General features: G+C 36.2%; 2 protein-coding genes across 7 annotated transcripts in view; one reads left to right on the top strand and one right to left on the bottom strand.

The window, feature by feature from the left end:
- Window positions 1–16804, top strand: part of LOC105258322 (zinc finger homeobox protein 4) — a 315292-nt gene that overhangs the window by 278228 nt on the left and 20260 nt on the right. Inside the window, exon 9 of one of the 6 annotated variants that reach the window (XM_011269525.2) lies at window positions 10713–10783. The exons of 4 other annotated variants lie outside the window; for them this stretch is intronic. In XM_011269525.2, the coding sequence (XP_011267827.2) occupies window positions 10713–10783 (71 nt within the window). Of the gene's footprint in view, window positions 1–10712; window positions 10892–16804 lie in introns of those variants that run through there. One more of the 6 variants, XM_025408213.1, reaches the window with a different exon arrangement.
- LOC105258323 overlaps window positions 2688–16804 on the bottom strand; it is a 76817-nt gene continuing 62700 nt past the window's right edge. The window contains exon 4 of the mRNA XM_011269526.2: window positions 2688–3477. Within this exon, the coding sequence (XP_011267828.1) occupies window positions 3359–3477 (119 nt within the window). The 3' untranslated portion in view covers window positions 2688–3358. The remainder of the gene's footprint in view (window positions 3478–16804) is intronic.

The raw sequence follows: 16804 nt of genomic DNA, 5'->3' as shown, positions 1-16804 counted from the left end.
TTTAGGCGAAGATCATTACGAAGAATATTATGATCTACGTAAATTGCAAAAAATTTCCATATTTCATGTAAATATTTGAAACATATTCATGTCAATCAGAATAACGTAAATTTGAAATTAAATGGCGAATTGTAAAAAGCATTGACGAATTTTAAAAATTTTAATGTCATATATAATTTTTTCATTGAGATTATTATTGTCAATTTGAACATGAATTAATAATACGAGTTCTTTCCATGCGATTGTTAAAAGTTTTAATCGGACAATCGGGGCATATTTCTTTAAACCATATTTTTTATCCAAGTATTTTTATCTCGCATTAAATGTTCAATAAAATTAAATGTTCAATATTTTTATTTTATTATTACACTGTTCTCTCTTTCTCTTTCTTTCCCTTTTAAGTTTCTTGGAATATTCTTTGACGCGTATACATTGATTAAAAATAATATTCTCCATTTAAATCTCAGTGATAATTCCAGTCGCTGAATTTCAGTATAAGGCGGAGAACGCGTGATTTGGCAGTGCACGAATCTACCACCCGGCTGCACTATAAAAACCTTATCGGCGATCTTCCTGCTCGGGTGGGGACGCTTAATATTAATGTCTCCTCTCTCGCGGAGGTATCCTTGCATTCGCACATACCGGGTGCTCCAGGAAAGAATTACGATTTATTCCTGTGCCATTTCTTTGTGCCGCTATTTCGATTTCTCTTTATAATTTGTCGAACTATCCAGAAAGATTTAAACCCATTTTGATAATTTATAATTTACAATAGAATTCAGGACAGAATTTTATTTATAATTTTATTTGTCATTGTGTATAATACAGGAAATATTTGAAGTTAAAAATATTCACACATCTATTAAGTACATATCTCAGAAGATACACATATATTAAAATATGCGACACATAAAATTATAAATATAGTTCTTTTTAATTTTTTGTTTAATTCGAACTTTGGACTAAAATGGAAGCTTTAGCTACTAATTTGAAGTTATGTTTTTATATTTTAGCAAGATATATATATATATATATATATATATATATATATATATATATAAAGAAATATATTTTTTAATTAGATTTTTTATCTATTTTATTATTTATACGTTCTTGTAAAAGTAAATCTTTAATGTTATTAAAAATACATAGATATTTTTTAAGCTTCAAAAATTGATTAGACATATATAATGTTTCAAACGAGTGTAATGTTGCAAGTACATGTACATTTAAAAATGAGACTATTATGTCGAATTACTGTGTCAATCAGCGAGATAAACAATTGTAACGTGGTTCGTGTCAATCTTCGAATTCATTTGATCCAGAATGGAATAAATCGCAATCTTTGACGCAGCCTTGATCTTTCATCCTTGTATACCGAAGATCATCGTCAGTATCGAGAATCGAAATCGTCATTAATTCCACGTGACTCTGTCCTGCCCCACCAATCGTTCCGGCGTTTCATGCTCCGCTCGTTCTGGGCACCATGACTTTTACCTCTAATTGCGAGTCACCTCGCCCAGGGACTTTTCGCAAGACAGACCGTTGCACGCAAAGGTCACCGAGCCGTTTACGAAGGAGCAAATGTTATCCTTAGGCGCGATAATGGCTATCATGATGAAGTGGAAACGCTTGACACGTTGTTAATCAGACAGTCAATGCTTTACAAAAAGAAATAGATATACAAAGAAATACCAACTCTCGTGATCAGAATCTTCCTACGTAATCATGATAAATGCTACTTTCTCGAATTTACTTTAATCTATCGATATAACGGGAGGGACAATTATTTTATAATAAATTATTCATTCTAAAGAATTATATATTCTTTACTAAAAGAAGAAATAATAATATTAATAATCGCATATAAAAGGACTTGATTTGTCGATACGATGAAAGTATAAAAAGTAATGAAAGTATAAAAATTATGACAAGTATAGCGATAATTGTACCGTGTTTTCTATATTTTTATTCATTCGATCAAGACAAGTTTTTTGGTCACCCTATATAAGATCTTGTGGCCGCATATATAGCCGTGTACCAGGTACCAACGTCCTCGCATCCCCCAGTATAACGTATGAACACCACGGGCCCGAGGTAGTATAGGAGTTTAATTGGTGGTAATATGAATCCGCGTAATATAAACCGCCATCAGTCTCTCGCCGGGAGAGAGAACGAGCGAGAGAAGGCTCGACGGGCGGATCGGAGCACGGAGCGAGAAGGAACACGCGGTCCGAAACGGTGTCTCCACCTTCGTAATACCGACGGCTCTTTTTATCACTGTCGCGAGATTTGGTGCTCTTTAAGCGCACCGATCGCTGATTACGCGAGCAATAATTCACGCAGAACGGACGGCACGATAATCGGGACCTCTTATCAGATGCAAGCTGCAATCCTTTGTTGTTGCCAGAAAAGGCCATCGGTAAGATCTTTTGCAATTGTATATATTTTTTTCTAATAAAATATGGCGTTTAGTTCCAATTATTAAATATATTATTTGATAATCTTTAATTTAAAGAGACAACTTTTAAACATCATCCATTAGCTATACATTAAAAAAATAATGTTGCTAAATTTAGTAGATATTGTCTCTGAAAGAAATTTAAAAATACTAGATTGCTACGTGATAAAATGTAATAAATTCGAACTTCAATCGCGTTCATCGATTATACTAAAAAAAAAAAAAAAATAATCGGGAATTGCGCCAGATCGCGAAGGCATTCAATAGAAGGGCGGTAGAAAGACTGGAGACTCAAAATCCCGCAGGGAAGCCCAAGAGCGAGAAGTCGTTGACAAAAAAAATTACACTGCTCGCAATTCTCGAGTCGCGCCGAGAGAAGAAGAGAGAGAGGAAGAGAGAACAAAGTTCGTTGACTTTCCAGGGACGCGACCCTAGTGCGATCGGTGGAAGATAAATACTCGTGCGCGGATGCGAAGGAGGATTCCGGAGCATTTTCCTCCGGGAACAAACCACCCCGCTATTCCTCGGCTATATCCTCCCTTTGCACGAGCCCTCCTCCACGCATTTTCTCTAATGTATTCACAAATCTTCGTTTCTAACGCGACGTTATCATTCTCCCAGCAGCCCTGGCCGCCCTCACAAGCGAGACTGGTGTGCTTTTCGCATATACGTGCAGCATCGCACGCGAGTATGCGAACGGTCGCGACGGGCGCTCTTCTTTCTTCCACCCTCCGTCGAGGGGCGGAATTCATTTCGCGGCCCAACGCCCTCGTCTCCCACGAACGGCACCGCGTTCGATTGCTTCGATTATCCTTACCTTATTCCTCGCAGCTCATCCCTTCAGCCGTTCTCCAACCACTTCGGCGTTGGAAAAGAGTTTTCTCCTTTTTTTCGATCTCAATTCTCCGTTTTCGTTCCGTGACATCGGGAAACGTCCCTATACGTCGCGACGATGCGGACCCCGTCGCGGAGATCCATCGCCGCAGGTATATCCAGAGATCCCAAATGGATTTCACCTACATCAGAAGGGAAACTCTTGAAATTCACGAAGGGAAAAAATGAAAAGACGATGGTGAGCAAAATTAAAGGCAGTCAATCGAAAAGTCCGACAGTAGTGTAAAATGGTATTGTATTCCATTTCAAATATATTGTAAAGTAGATATAGATTGTAAAGTAGATATATTTATATGTAATATTTATATGTATATTTATATGTATATTTATATGTAATTATTAAGCATAAATCGCGCATAATCGAGAGATTTTATACATTCAAAATTTTATAAAATGAATGTTTTCTATAAATTTGTATTATTTCATCACAATGCATCATAAACACTGCAAAAAATAATTAGTATTTATTCTAAAAAAAATTGTCTAAATATTTAAGATACATTATTTCAATTTACAAAATTGCTGAATTTTTAAATATTTAACTGAATATTTAATTATCTATATAATCATTTTTAAATTCAATTAAGTATTCATCTTGCCGATATTAAAATTGAAGCAGTTATAATATTCTTCGAGTGCAAGTAATCATTTCCATTTTGTTTACAATATCATTCCTTAAAACTCACACTCGGCTTTTCATAAAACTTTCCAATTACGTACGTCATTTCTGCAGGCGTATTCATAATGATCGTGGGTACATACAGAATATTTCGAGGGTAGAAATAGGAATATCCCGACAGGACAGCGCACCGGGGGCTGTAAGAGGAGAGGGAGGTGAATTCGCGTCGTCATTCCGGAATATGAGATTTCAAGGAGCGTTGCCGACGGCTAGACGGGAGAGGATCAGGCAGGACACGGGGTCGCGAGTTCGCGGGGGCGGAATTTCAGAAGCGGATAAGGCGGACAATCGCGCGAGCTTGGCTCTTCCGTATGTAAGCCGCATAAACGAACGTGTGTGTGCAACACTACGTGTCTACAACGAAAAAGGACGAAAGAAAGAGAGAGAGAGAGAGGACGAGAGGACATTATTGGATTCTGAGCATTCCCGGAGTTATTAAAATTCGAAGCCAGTCGCGAGGAACATAGTGGCGCGGGTTTCGCGGAGAGGAGAGGGGGTATGGAAGGATCCAGACAGGGTGCACGAAAAACCACGCCATATCTTGCTTGAAAGAGGGGTAGAGAGATGCTTCTAATATTAAACTCGCGATACGGGCTGCCCCTCTTTTAAGAAGGGCCCTCCGTTACCTCGGGCGTAACAGCTTGTTCTCCCGCGCGACCGGCTAACCGCGAAGAAGAGAATAAGAAATGGAAAGATTGCGTCCCATAGAAGAGACACTTAAACAGGGTAGAAAGTTAGCTAGGGATTGGTCGAGATGAATACTCGCAAATCTCGTATACATGCTGTTTGTATGGACATTAGTTTGTTCGAATTTATCAAATCTAATTTACGCTAAACAGAATTAAAGAAAGAGAGGGAAAGAGAGAGAGAGAGAGAGAGAGAGAGAAGGGAGAAGGAAAGGAAGAGGATATATCTCTATTTACGCATCTATAAAGTTTTTTAATTAGAAGATTCTTGAAATATTGAAAAAAATCTTATCATATTTTATGTAATAAAAATATTTTTCTATAATAAAACTAAAGAAACTGCTCGAAATTAAATTATATTTAAAAGACATGATTCTTGTTTATTAAGCAATAAAAATGAAATGGTACGCACAAAATGATGTTTGTACTGTAAAAAAAGTTAAATGATTAATAAACGTAATCACATCACATTTAACTGGGTTATATATTTTATAATTCTTTTAGAAATCTTAAAAAAAAGTTATTATTACATGAATCCGACATTGTTATTATTGAGGCAACTATCATAAATCGATCACGTAAATTTATTAAGACCTTACGAGCTAAATCCGGTGATGTTCAATGTCCGATTCGCCGTGACCTCGCACGGTTTTCCCCCGCATATTTTCCTTTCGCTTTTAACATAAACGGACTATTATCGAAAAGAGGCAATCAATCATCCGAGCCAATAACAAATGTCCCCGTCGAAAGTAGTTCTCTCGACGTCGCGACAAACACAAAAGACGACGGCGAATTTTCAAGAGGGTCCTTCCGAAGGGACGTGCAGGATTCACCTTCGGGATGGCCGATTTGGACAGGGTGGGGCCAGCACAGATTTTACCTACATCTACGCTAGCGCATGTGAGCAAATATAGAGATCCTCGACGTAATCTACGTAATCGCCGAATGACGTCGTTCATCGATCATGTCGCGACAATAAACCTAATATGATTTAACGCGCGGAGCAATATGGCCGTGCGGAGAGTTGACCGGAACGCACGTGATTACCCGGCGATTCTATTATTTCGAAAACACATTGTATGTACACGTGTGCTATTGTGCGATGTATGATCGCCGCCAATTGTCATTTACACGCGGCAGTATTTTCCGTATTTGCGTAAGATCCGTTAGTCATCGCACACTAGCTTTCATGACAACGCAATTTTAAACATACGTATCGTAGTTATTTTTAATAATAATACTAATTATTATTATTTGGTTATTATTATCAGCGGTTAATATGATGTGAATTCGGGCGCATACAAAAATAAAATATTAAATGTCAAGAAACATAGTATGCAGAGAAAGAGAGAGAGAGATATAGATAATTTAAAATTATTTGTGGCTGATTTACATGTTCACGAGACATGCTAGATTCTTTAAGAAAATACAGAATTCTTCCATTACTTTACAGGATTCTAACAGAAATATTTTCTTTCAATAAATAATTTTTTTGTAACGAGTTATTCATTTTTTACGCAACGAAGTGTCGGATAAATTTTAGGAATGGCAAATATAAGAGAACGATGAACTCATAAATTTTAAATTATATAAGTTTAATCGAAGGGTTTAATCATGGGACTAATATTCGTTACTCTTCATTGTTGAATAGATCATAGCGTTTTTTTTCGTTTTTCTATCCTTACCTTCGAAACTAATCGATTGATTGCATTATTCCTCTACTCATAAGAATAAATTACAATTTAAAATAAAAAAAAATATAAATAAATAACCAAATATTTTTAGAGAATGCAAACTTAAATATATTTATACAATTGTAAATTTATAATAAAAGTTACAAATATAGACTCAATTTAAAAAAATTAATTTTCTCCATCTATCTTTGAAGTGTGAAAATACAATATGTTCGTTAAGTTAATTTCCTCACGAAAAAAGCCGCGAGAAAATCTCACTGTATACAAAAAGCCGAGCATACAAATAAAACCGTCGGGATTACGAGTCGCAAGCGAGGGAAAAACGAAACGCGGACGAACCCTCGCGCGCGCGTTTGATTTTTGTGCTGGCATTGCTGCCTGTCGGCCCGGAAGGAAAGCCTTTTAGAGAGTTTTTCCGCCTGGCAGAATCAACCGAATATTCTTCGTTTTCGAGCGAGAGATGGCAGACCTATCCAATCCATCTTTCATTTCCGTGATTGCTGTTTTAAATAATTGCATCTCTCTATACCACTCCCCTCCAATTCATCCGAGCGGTTTGTGCAACATATTTCATACTTTTGCTAATCCTTTACTACGTCATTCATTCCCTTTATGTACGACATGAAATGATTCTGGATTTTTAATTAAATGCATCCATTGAACAGAATTTGTTGGCAAGCATTTTCGGAATACACTGCCAATAGTCAATTCATGAAAATCACGATCGCGAATTTCCTGTAATATTGATGATGTTCTTTTTTACAAACATATTGAGATGATATTGAGATTTGTTATTGTGACAGAGAAAACATAGAAAATTACAGATGAATGCTATGCCATAGATATAAATATTTCAGATTTGAGGATTATATATCGAAATTAGTATCTCGTATAATAATGACAAAATTTTCTATCTGAATAGAGAAATGATGAGCATATAAAAAAATGTAAATTCGAGCTATACCATCAATAATATCCACGAATATTTTCTGCGAATATTCGCGTAATATTTCTCTCTTTGCCGTAGTTGTGAATTCAATCTCTTTCGGATCAATTTTTTTAAAAAATATAAAAATGTAATAGTTAAAGTGTCCAAAAAATATTCCTTACAATAATGATGGGATTGTAGATTAGAAGAGGAATCTTTGCAAAAAGTATGTTTCGGGCTGGATCAGAATGCGTGACGAAGTCTACCGTTAGATATTTTTTAACAAACTGTCACAAGGGGAGAATATAATATTTCTGTAAAGCCAGGCATCTCTCTCTTTTTCTCGGCCCTTCGACCAAGCTTCCCCTTGAACTTCAGTCACCGCGCCGAACCCCATAAGCGATCGATCGTCTTGGGGTAACATCGCCCTTCATTGTTTCCGACACCCTGGAGCCAGTGGCGGGGAGAAATTTACATCGCCGTCCGTTTTCGATGTAGCACCCTCTTAGCTCATGGTAAGCTCGGGGCGCCGGTGATAATACGGCTTGAAGCGAAGGATGAAACCTCATCAAGCGGCATCAGCTGAGCGCCGCGAAAATCGTTAAATATCTTACGAAATTACCTCAAGGTAATATATGGTAAAAACTTGCTTAGCGGTTTTAATTCAATTATACCGATGGAATAGCGATATAAATATATTATAATAAATTTTTACTTGTAATTGTTTTTGCACAACACAAGAAAAAAATTGTTTTTTCCTTGAATATGTGTGATGGCAAATATTTCAACTAATGAAATAATTAGATTTTGTGCGTTAAATCCTGAAATTCTTTTTCCCTCAAAATGGAGAAAATGTGACCCTTCGAAAACTTGGTCCTGAACCGAGCAAGAATAGGAAAGGGAAAAATCGGAAGAAAGGAGACGCGAAATATCATATACTGGCAACAGTCGTGCGAGATGGTCTTGGATGGTCCTTACGATTCGAAATCGCTTCATGGAGGTGAGCCGCGGGAAACAACGAACACACGAGGAAAGAAAGAAGCAGGGAAAGAGGGAGACGGACGGACGTTCTGGCGGGACGGGTTGCAGCAGAGAATCGGGAAGGAACAGAGAGAGAGAAAGATAGAAGCACGCCCCGAGCAAGTGCTAAGCTCGATGCCGAGAGCGCCCAGGCTAAAGCCCGAAGGCAGAGAGAAAGAAAGGTTTTATCTGCTCGCAGTTATTTATCGCTTTCCGTTGTAGCGGTGGCGTCGGGGCACGACCAATCAGAAGTCAGTATCCCCGGGTACCAGTCCGCGCCATCCGCATACATTATCGTGCGGAGCCTCGGCCATTGTCTTTCCACCGTTGTAAATCACATTTTATTCCCTCGCTTACGGTTTCGTTTTATTTATTTGTCGGAGAAACGTATCGCTACCGTACTCGTGGCCAACGCGCGCGCACATACATCCATGTATACGTACATACGCACACCCAAGCGTATGGGAGATAGACGAGAGCGTTTGTGTAGGTGGCCACACGTGCAAAATCGCGAGACACGTATTTTACAGCATGTGTGCGAGAACGCGCAGACGAGTACAAGCAGAGAAAGAAAGAGAGAGAGAGAGAGCAGTGCGCCCCAAGTTGGCTTCGCCTCTTGACCGCAGAACGTGTGAGGGGGCGGGGGAGGAGGACAAGGGGGACTAGGGGACCGCAACGAACGACTTCGATTTTTATTAAGCACCCGAGCCCGACCGTCGTCGACGACTGTTTAACCAAATTCCATCGCGAGATCATCCCGCCGCGTGCTATACAAGGGCCAGTCTAATACTCTTTTCGTTTCCCTTTATGCACCCTTACTTTCTTACTATCGAATCACTCTTGTTAATCTGCTTGGAATAAAGGAGAATAAAAAATTGGAATTGAAAGAATCTGACCAGAGATTACCATGAAAAATTGTTTCAATATTTGTAATCATTACACTTGCAAAAATTGTAAAAGATGAAACTATCCCCCGCAACAACTTACTTTCTTCTTTGAAAATCTATTTTCAAAATCTGCTTTTGACATATTTTTAATAATTTTTATAGTTTATAAGAAAAAGAAAATTAAAGTAAAAGAAATAATTATTTTTTTTAATAACATGTATCTAATCGAATGTAATTTATAACGTATTCGATAGATAAGGCATTCGGTCAGAAATAAGTAGCGCGCTATCCATCGTGAAAAAAAATTGATTTCATACAATACGTCGAATGGCGAACTTTATACATGTTCTTCATGCTATGTCTTAATTATACGTTAGGTCGTTGCATGCAGATACTTAACTACAGTGTTGCCATTCTGGCGAGGTATTGCGTTTCTCGTTTCGAAGTCGAAGGTCGAAGGGTAAAAATGTCTGCATAAAGAAAAGAACCAATTGCTAGCGATTGAAAGCAATCGTTTTGCAAAAATCAAGAATCCTAACAAGTCTGCGATTTATTTGTCAATGCTCGCGATTCCGATCAATATTTATCTAAATTGATCGACTAATACAACTATTTATAATGATATTTAAGCGTTATAATGAGAAATTTTACATTCTCTTTACTGCTTGCAACATAGTTGACATCTGATGTTAATGCATGGAGGATGTTGAAAACGATGCTTGACGTTCAACATCTGTATTATCTATTTAAATGTAGCAACGCTGACAATGACAATACGCATTTAAAGACACTAAATTAAATAGACGCCAAGAGACAAATGTGTATTTTCAAAAGTGAATGGATCAATGAAATTTAAGTTTCAAATTCTAAGTTCCTTTTTCGATTTTTGAGGCATAACTTTATTTGCGATATTTATCAATTTTCGAAAGTTATATATTGAAGATGAGATTTTTCAATCTTGTTTGTTCTTTTTGTATGTAAGATTTTCAGCCAAATATGTGTTAATAAATAAACGAAATTGCGTGTCAGTATTGCTACAACTTGTAATAATAAGTAGTAACCACAAGTGGAAACCCCGTTGCCTACGATTAGAATAAGACTGTGAAAGAATTCTACGCATTGATGTTGGAGGTGCCGATGGTCGAGGCGGAGAGAGAGTTTGGCCTGTAATTTTCTTCAGAGTACAAATCGGAAAAGATAAAAAAAAATAACAAGAATAACAGAGAACAAACAACGTTGTCGATCGGACGACGACGTTCCGCGCAGCCCTTCGACCCGCTTCCAAGTCCAAGTAAAGTTCCTTGGCAATGCGTGATTCTGTAAATGTCGATCCAACCGCTTCCGATTCCCACCCTCAATTCCATCCGCGAGTCTCGCATATTCGTAAAAAAAGGAAAAAAATTAAAAATAAAAATACATCAAAGCCTAGCGCAATGGAATAAAATGCCAAATGCTTGTGACAGTTTCAGCGGTGCAAGTAGACCATGCAGGCCAGGCTCTCTCCCAACCTCAGTCGCGTCCTGGCCATCAACAGGTCAGTACGATAAATATTATTCAGTTATATCGATGTAACCAATTCCCGTCCGATAGAGCCACGACGAAATGCAGTGTAAGCGGGTTTACGTAACGAGATATATGACTGAGGTTGATAAATATATCATTTATATTTAATTTTGTGGATAAACAAAGTGCAGACTACTCTGTTTTATGCTAAATAATGCATAATTAATGGCAGCTATTTTATATATGTATTTTATACATATATATTTTTTTCTTTGATAAAGAGTTTAAAATAATTGAAATAAATTAAAATAATTGAAATAAAATTGGAATCAAAATAATTGAATAATAATTCGATAATTACTCGTAAGTTTTAAGTAGCGCACATGTTAACTTCATCGTCAACGCGTTTCCTACGTGGATCTATCGGACATTTATTATAATTTTATCAAAGTGACCAATAATGTGAAAAAGTTTATCGAACGCAAAATGTACGCTGCGATTCTCCAACGAAAAGAATTTACAGTACGCTTTGAAAAATTCCGCATTATGATAAACGACGTGCCCCGCGGGGTTCGAAAGGAAACTTTTCGCCCCCGGCGACGCGAATTTGTCTCCCTGCGTGACACTATATATATATATATATATATATATATATATATATATATATATATATATATATTTCCTTTGCTCTTGTCATCTTCGAAACAACCCGCTGATCGGAGGACTGGAATGAGCACGGAAAATGGTCGTGAGGGAAAAGAAAGTAGAGGGGTGGGTCACGGGATCGGGGGAAAGGCGGTTTCGGCGAGAAGAAGGTGAAACTTTAAATCGCTGTAATTCGTTTTCATGGACGTCCGCCAAATCCTACATCGTCTCCGGTCCCAGCATCCTGATCACTTTTTCGAGCCCCTTCGAACTGTACATGAGCGTTTTTTTTTCTTCCTTATCTCCGCACCCACAACTTTTTTGTTGTCTGTAAAATTAGCTCTAACTTTGAATCAGATTTCCGCCTATCATTTTGTGAAATCATCTTTTTATCAAAGTAACTTGAAACTATTGATACTTGTTTTAAGTCTCTCTTTCGATCCTGATTGGTATACACCTTTTTGATTCTCTCGAGCGCGAACCTTTCGATGCAAATGAGCACATCATGATTCTTCATTTGCGTTCACGTGTTGTTAAAGGGTGACTTTTAACATTTTTTAGCTTTGGAATGTTGCATTAAACTAGAGAGACATATTTTTCTTTCTCTCTATCTCTTTGTTTTTTTTATATACTTATTAGTATCACCAATATTATTATATTACATATTTCAGTGAATGACATATATTTAAGGAACAATTCTCTGTCGCTTGAATCTATCAATCGCGAACGTAAAACTGGATCGGAAAAGATAGAAAATATCAAATTGACTACTTTTAAGTAAAATTCTGAAATTTATCGAAATCTTTCAAAACTAACAAAATTTCAATAATAAATATTTGACAATTTGAATTTTTTCTATATAAAAATAAATAAAAATATATTTATTTTATAGTCGAATAGATTGAAATAGATATATAAATATATTAAATTTGAATCATACTAAACTTTGTTATAACAAAATAGTAGTTTAAATAGATAAATGGTTATAGTGAAGAATCGCTTGTATCTATGCAAAACGGAGAAGGAAAAAGGAGGCAGAAAGAGATAAACATAGCATAATCGATAGTTATAAACGGACTGCTTCTATGGACACAGAACTATATCGTTCGGTTGCTTTTCAATGATTTATATGCCTGCTTATGAATCGATTTCTTCAGCTGCGTCAACGTTACGCCTATACAATTTAATATACTTAACTTGTATCCAATATTCGATTATTTTTACATCATTATGATTATTATGCGTTAAACAAAATCTACTGCGAAATACTGTTAATTTGAAATTTTTATCAATATTATTAATTGTTTGTTAAATGACGAGATAAAAATCAAAAGGAATTGTTAAATAATCAAATGTTTAATAAAACTTTCATTTTGTAAACTTTCATTCTCTCACTTTTTATGTATACATATATATAATTTAACAATTATATTTTCTCTATATTATTGTCTATTATAGCGAAAATTCAATAATGACATTCTATGACCGTTATGTACCACCCGAGGCGACTATCCGTGAACTCGCATTTCGCACGATATTTCAAATAGTTGCGGCGCTTGACGGGCATCCAATTACATCCAGCGTCATTATCGCCCGGTCACGGTATCCCATCGTATAGGAGCAAGTTCTTCGACAAACTGTAGAAACGGGGCGGAAAGTCATATGGTCGCCAAGCGGGGATAGTGTCAAGGAAGAAGGAGAATCCGATAATGAGACGTCCTCTCTTTGAAGTCCGCGCCGTCGATCGGTCGCGAAATCGAAGACGGGAAGAGAGGAAAGATGCAGTTGCACCTCTCGGAGGATTGCGAATCTCTTCGGGGTGCGCGTGAGTGACGTATCGACTAAACAATGTGCCACAGTTCGAGAAGACACGGCGCCGAGCGTGAAAACGACATCCGATCGAAACGGCTATCCGCCTCTTCCGCATCGTCTCTTCGTCCTCCGCCCCCGCCGTCCTTCGGATGCTCTTCCGTGACTATCGCGACTCGTTGTCTCGACTCTGCGACGTGTACCGAAATGTCACGGCGAGGCACGCCGGCCCGGGTTCGTCGCCCGCGCGCTCCGGGATTAAATCGTCCGAGAATAAACGTCTCGAACAGAAAGCATCGTTAACACGCTCGCACAACGGGAAGAAAAGAAATTTAAACAAGCACAAGCGTTGAAAAACAAGCCTCAAAACTTTTTAGCTGTATTTCACTGCATCGGTCTGTGCCAGGTTCTAATGTCTTATACAAGACGATCTGTATTTATTTTATATCAGCATTTTATTTGTTTTAATAAATCGTGATAGGAGATATTACCTTTAATTATTTTCTTAACTCTTTCTTTCTTTAATATTATTTCAAGAATAAATATTATTTCAGAACCTACTATGCACATGTCTGCTTATAATTCCGAAAAAATATCGATATTTTATCATACGTTGTGTTAAAATTCCGGGAAATATCTTGAATATAGAATATCATACATGCACAATGAAAAAAGTTGTTATCTATCGTGTTGGAAAAAATAATCTTATCAGCTGCGATGTACGCACGCATACGATATATACGATTTTTTTCTAAAAAGATGATGATAAAAGTGTGTGCAATTCTTTTATACGCATAATATGCAATTCAGTACGAGTTTCACTGCACACGATCGTCCAAGCAAACGACCATTGTGCACTGTGCGCAAGGTCAGGGGTCATCCCTGACCCTGCCACTTTTCGACCCCTCTAGAAGAAAAAAAGTCTGTAATGATCCCTCGTGACATAAAGCTATTTTTTTCGTTGCCTCCCACTTGCGCCCACCCTACACCCGCAAATGACATGCCCCCGCAACGTAAAGAAGAATAAAGGGGCATATAATCGGCGCGCGTATGTGAGACCCCACGACGTGAGTTCACCCCCCGATTCTCTTGTATCGCCGTAACAATAATAAGGATTCATATGCACGCGAATAGTGACCTACCTCTTTTCTTTCGTTTACATTTTACGCAAGAAACAAATTAATAAGATTGTCTTTGTCTTTTTAATTTTGAAGGAAATTCTATTATTGAAAAAAGAAACTTTGTGCTTTATAAATATCGAATACGTTAAAATAGCACATTTTATAACTTGTTTCATATAATTGTGGTAACAAAATGCTAAGAATAATAATAATTATATACACACATATATATATATATATATATATATATATATATATATATATATGTTTATATAATATAATATGTTTCTATATAATTAGAAACTTCGTCTTCTTAATAATTAAATAATAATTAAAAATATTAACAATTATTTGGATATATATAGCAAGTATTATTATTCTTTTTTTTAAATCAATATTTTACTTTGATATTTATAAATATACGAACATATAATAAAAAAAAATCTAAAATTGTCAAGAAGCAAGCTTCAGAAAAAGTTTTCTTGACGATATATTTTCGCTCGCTAATAAATTTTGCGAATCATCGACATCGCTACAATAGACAATCGCAAAGTGCTTCTTAAATATTAATATTTATTACCCCTCGCTTGGATACGCGCTATTATCCGGTGTAGGAACAAGAAGCGGTCAGTAGAAACCGCCGATAAAAGTTTTACTTATCCAATGATTGTAGCAACGTGTGTAGTATGCAACGTAGTCATTTGGCGAAATGACGATCGCGGGAGAAATAAAGAAATAACGCGAAAAGTTTCCACAATCATTCGTGACCTCCCTGCTTTCCCTTGAGATGTGCGACCTGTCATCGACTCAACCTTTGCAGTATAGCAACCCTCAGTTCCACCTCATCATTATGATTCCGTCATTAGATTATGTATAACAGAGTCACAAGTTTATTCATGGCATGGCATGAGAATTATATAAAATGATAGATTTCTTTATTCATGGCGTGGCATGAGAATTATATAAAATGATAGATTTCTTTTTATTAAATTTAAAAATTCTCTATTATTAAATTTAAAAATTCTTTGTTATTAGACCAAATTGTTTGTTAAAGTATAGAAACAATTTTTACCAATAATAATAATAACAATCAGAAGCAATTTTATCAATAATAATAATAATAAAAACTGATATTAATTTAAAAAAGTTCAAAGTTATATATAATTGATATTTCATAATATTTATATATTTATAACATACATATAAGCGCAATAATCTTAACGATATTTTTTAATTCTTTAATATATAGAAAAAAATACTTTTGATATACTGAATTCAAATATACACGCGATTATATTTCTCTTTTATATTATTATATGCATTGATCATTTATTAACGTGAAGTATAACGATTCGAAACATATAGCAAGAAATCCACGCAAAAAATTCTCAACAGAATACCGTACTTACATCGTGTATGAAGCGATCCGTACAAAACATGCTGCTTCTACCCCACGTAAAATGATCGCCCACCCCTCATTCCGACTCTTCTCACTACGCTCGCCTATATCACGCATGGTTATTAACGTAAAAAAAGGGCGCGCATTAACGTCCACCCTTCTGACTACTACCCTACCTCGGCGCCATAAATATAAAAAACAACCCTCACCCCTGAGATACTCTCTATCATCCGTGTCTGAACGCGGCGCGTGAAAAACACGATTCGAAACCGACATATGGAGTCCTATTGGCCAATGGCAGTGACGAATGTTCATTAGAAAAAAAAATATTGATTTTCCAATATTGTAATTAATGTTGCATAACGTTGTCTTAACTTTGTATTATAAAAATTGCTTCCGATATTTTATATATTAAAAAGTATTTTTATAATAAAAAAGAAACTATTTCAAAGATATTTTTCCTCAATAAAAAAATTGCTGTAATATATATCGCACTTTAAAGTAGAATCTATTAAATTATCTTTACATGACATGTAATTCAAAGTTGTATTAGAAGATTGATATTTTGTGATAATTAAATATAACATAAGTACATACCGCATGCCATGATTAATTTATAAATATGTCATTATTTGTATAATATTAATTACTATGATTATATTAGATAAAATCAATTATTTATTTTTATTTGATTATTCAAAATATGGTAAAAATATTGTCATGAAATTTCAATTAATAACACACTTATATTCGTCTTTACAAAGACATATTGCTGAAAAAAAATTACTGATAATATTACAAAATAATATAATTATAAATCAATGAACAGCTTATATACGAAATAATGGAGGAGAATATCGCGTAGCTTCATTCTTCGCACGGTAAAAAAAGGGGCTCGATGGATGGAAAAATCGTCCTTTCCATGTACTTGTATGTGTGTTATGTGTTGCCAGGAGCGGTAATAAAAAATAACCAAGATATACAGCGTAGCGGGCCGTGCCTTTGGGGGCATAACTCCGCTAATGTACCCCACTGAAACCTATTCTCTGCTGCTTCGCTCTTTTCGTCTCCCCGCTCC

This window comes from Camponotus floridanus, unplaced genomic scaffold (genome assembly GCF_003227725.1).
Source record: "Camponotus floridanus strain SB8 unplaced genomic scaffold, Cflo_v7.5 scaffold2, whole genome shotgun sequence".
In the NCBI taxonomy this organism is placed as follows: Eukaryota; Metazoa; Arthropoda; class Insecta; order Hymenoptera; family Formicidae; genus Camponotus; species Camponotus floridanus.
This window is presented reverse-complemented; position numbering and strand designations above follow the sequence as displayed.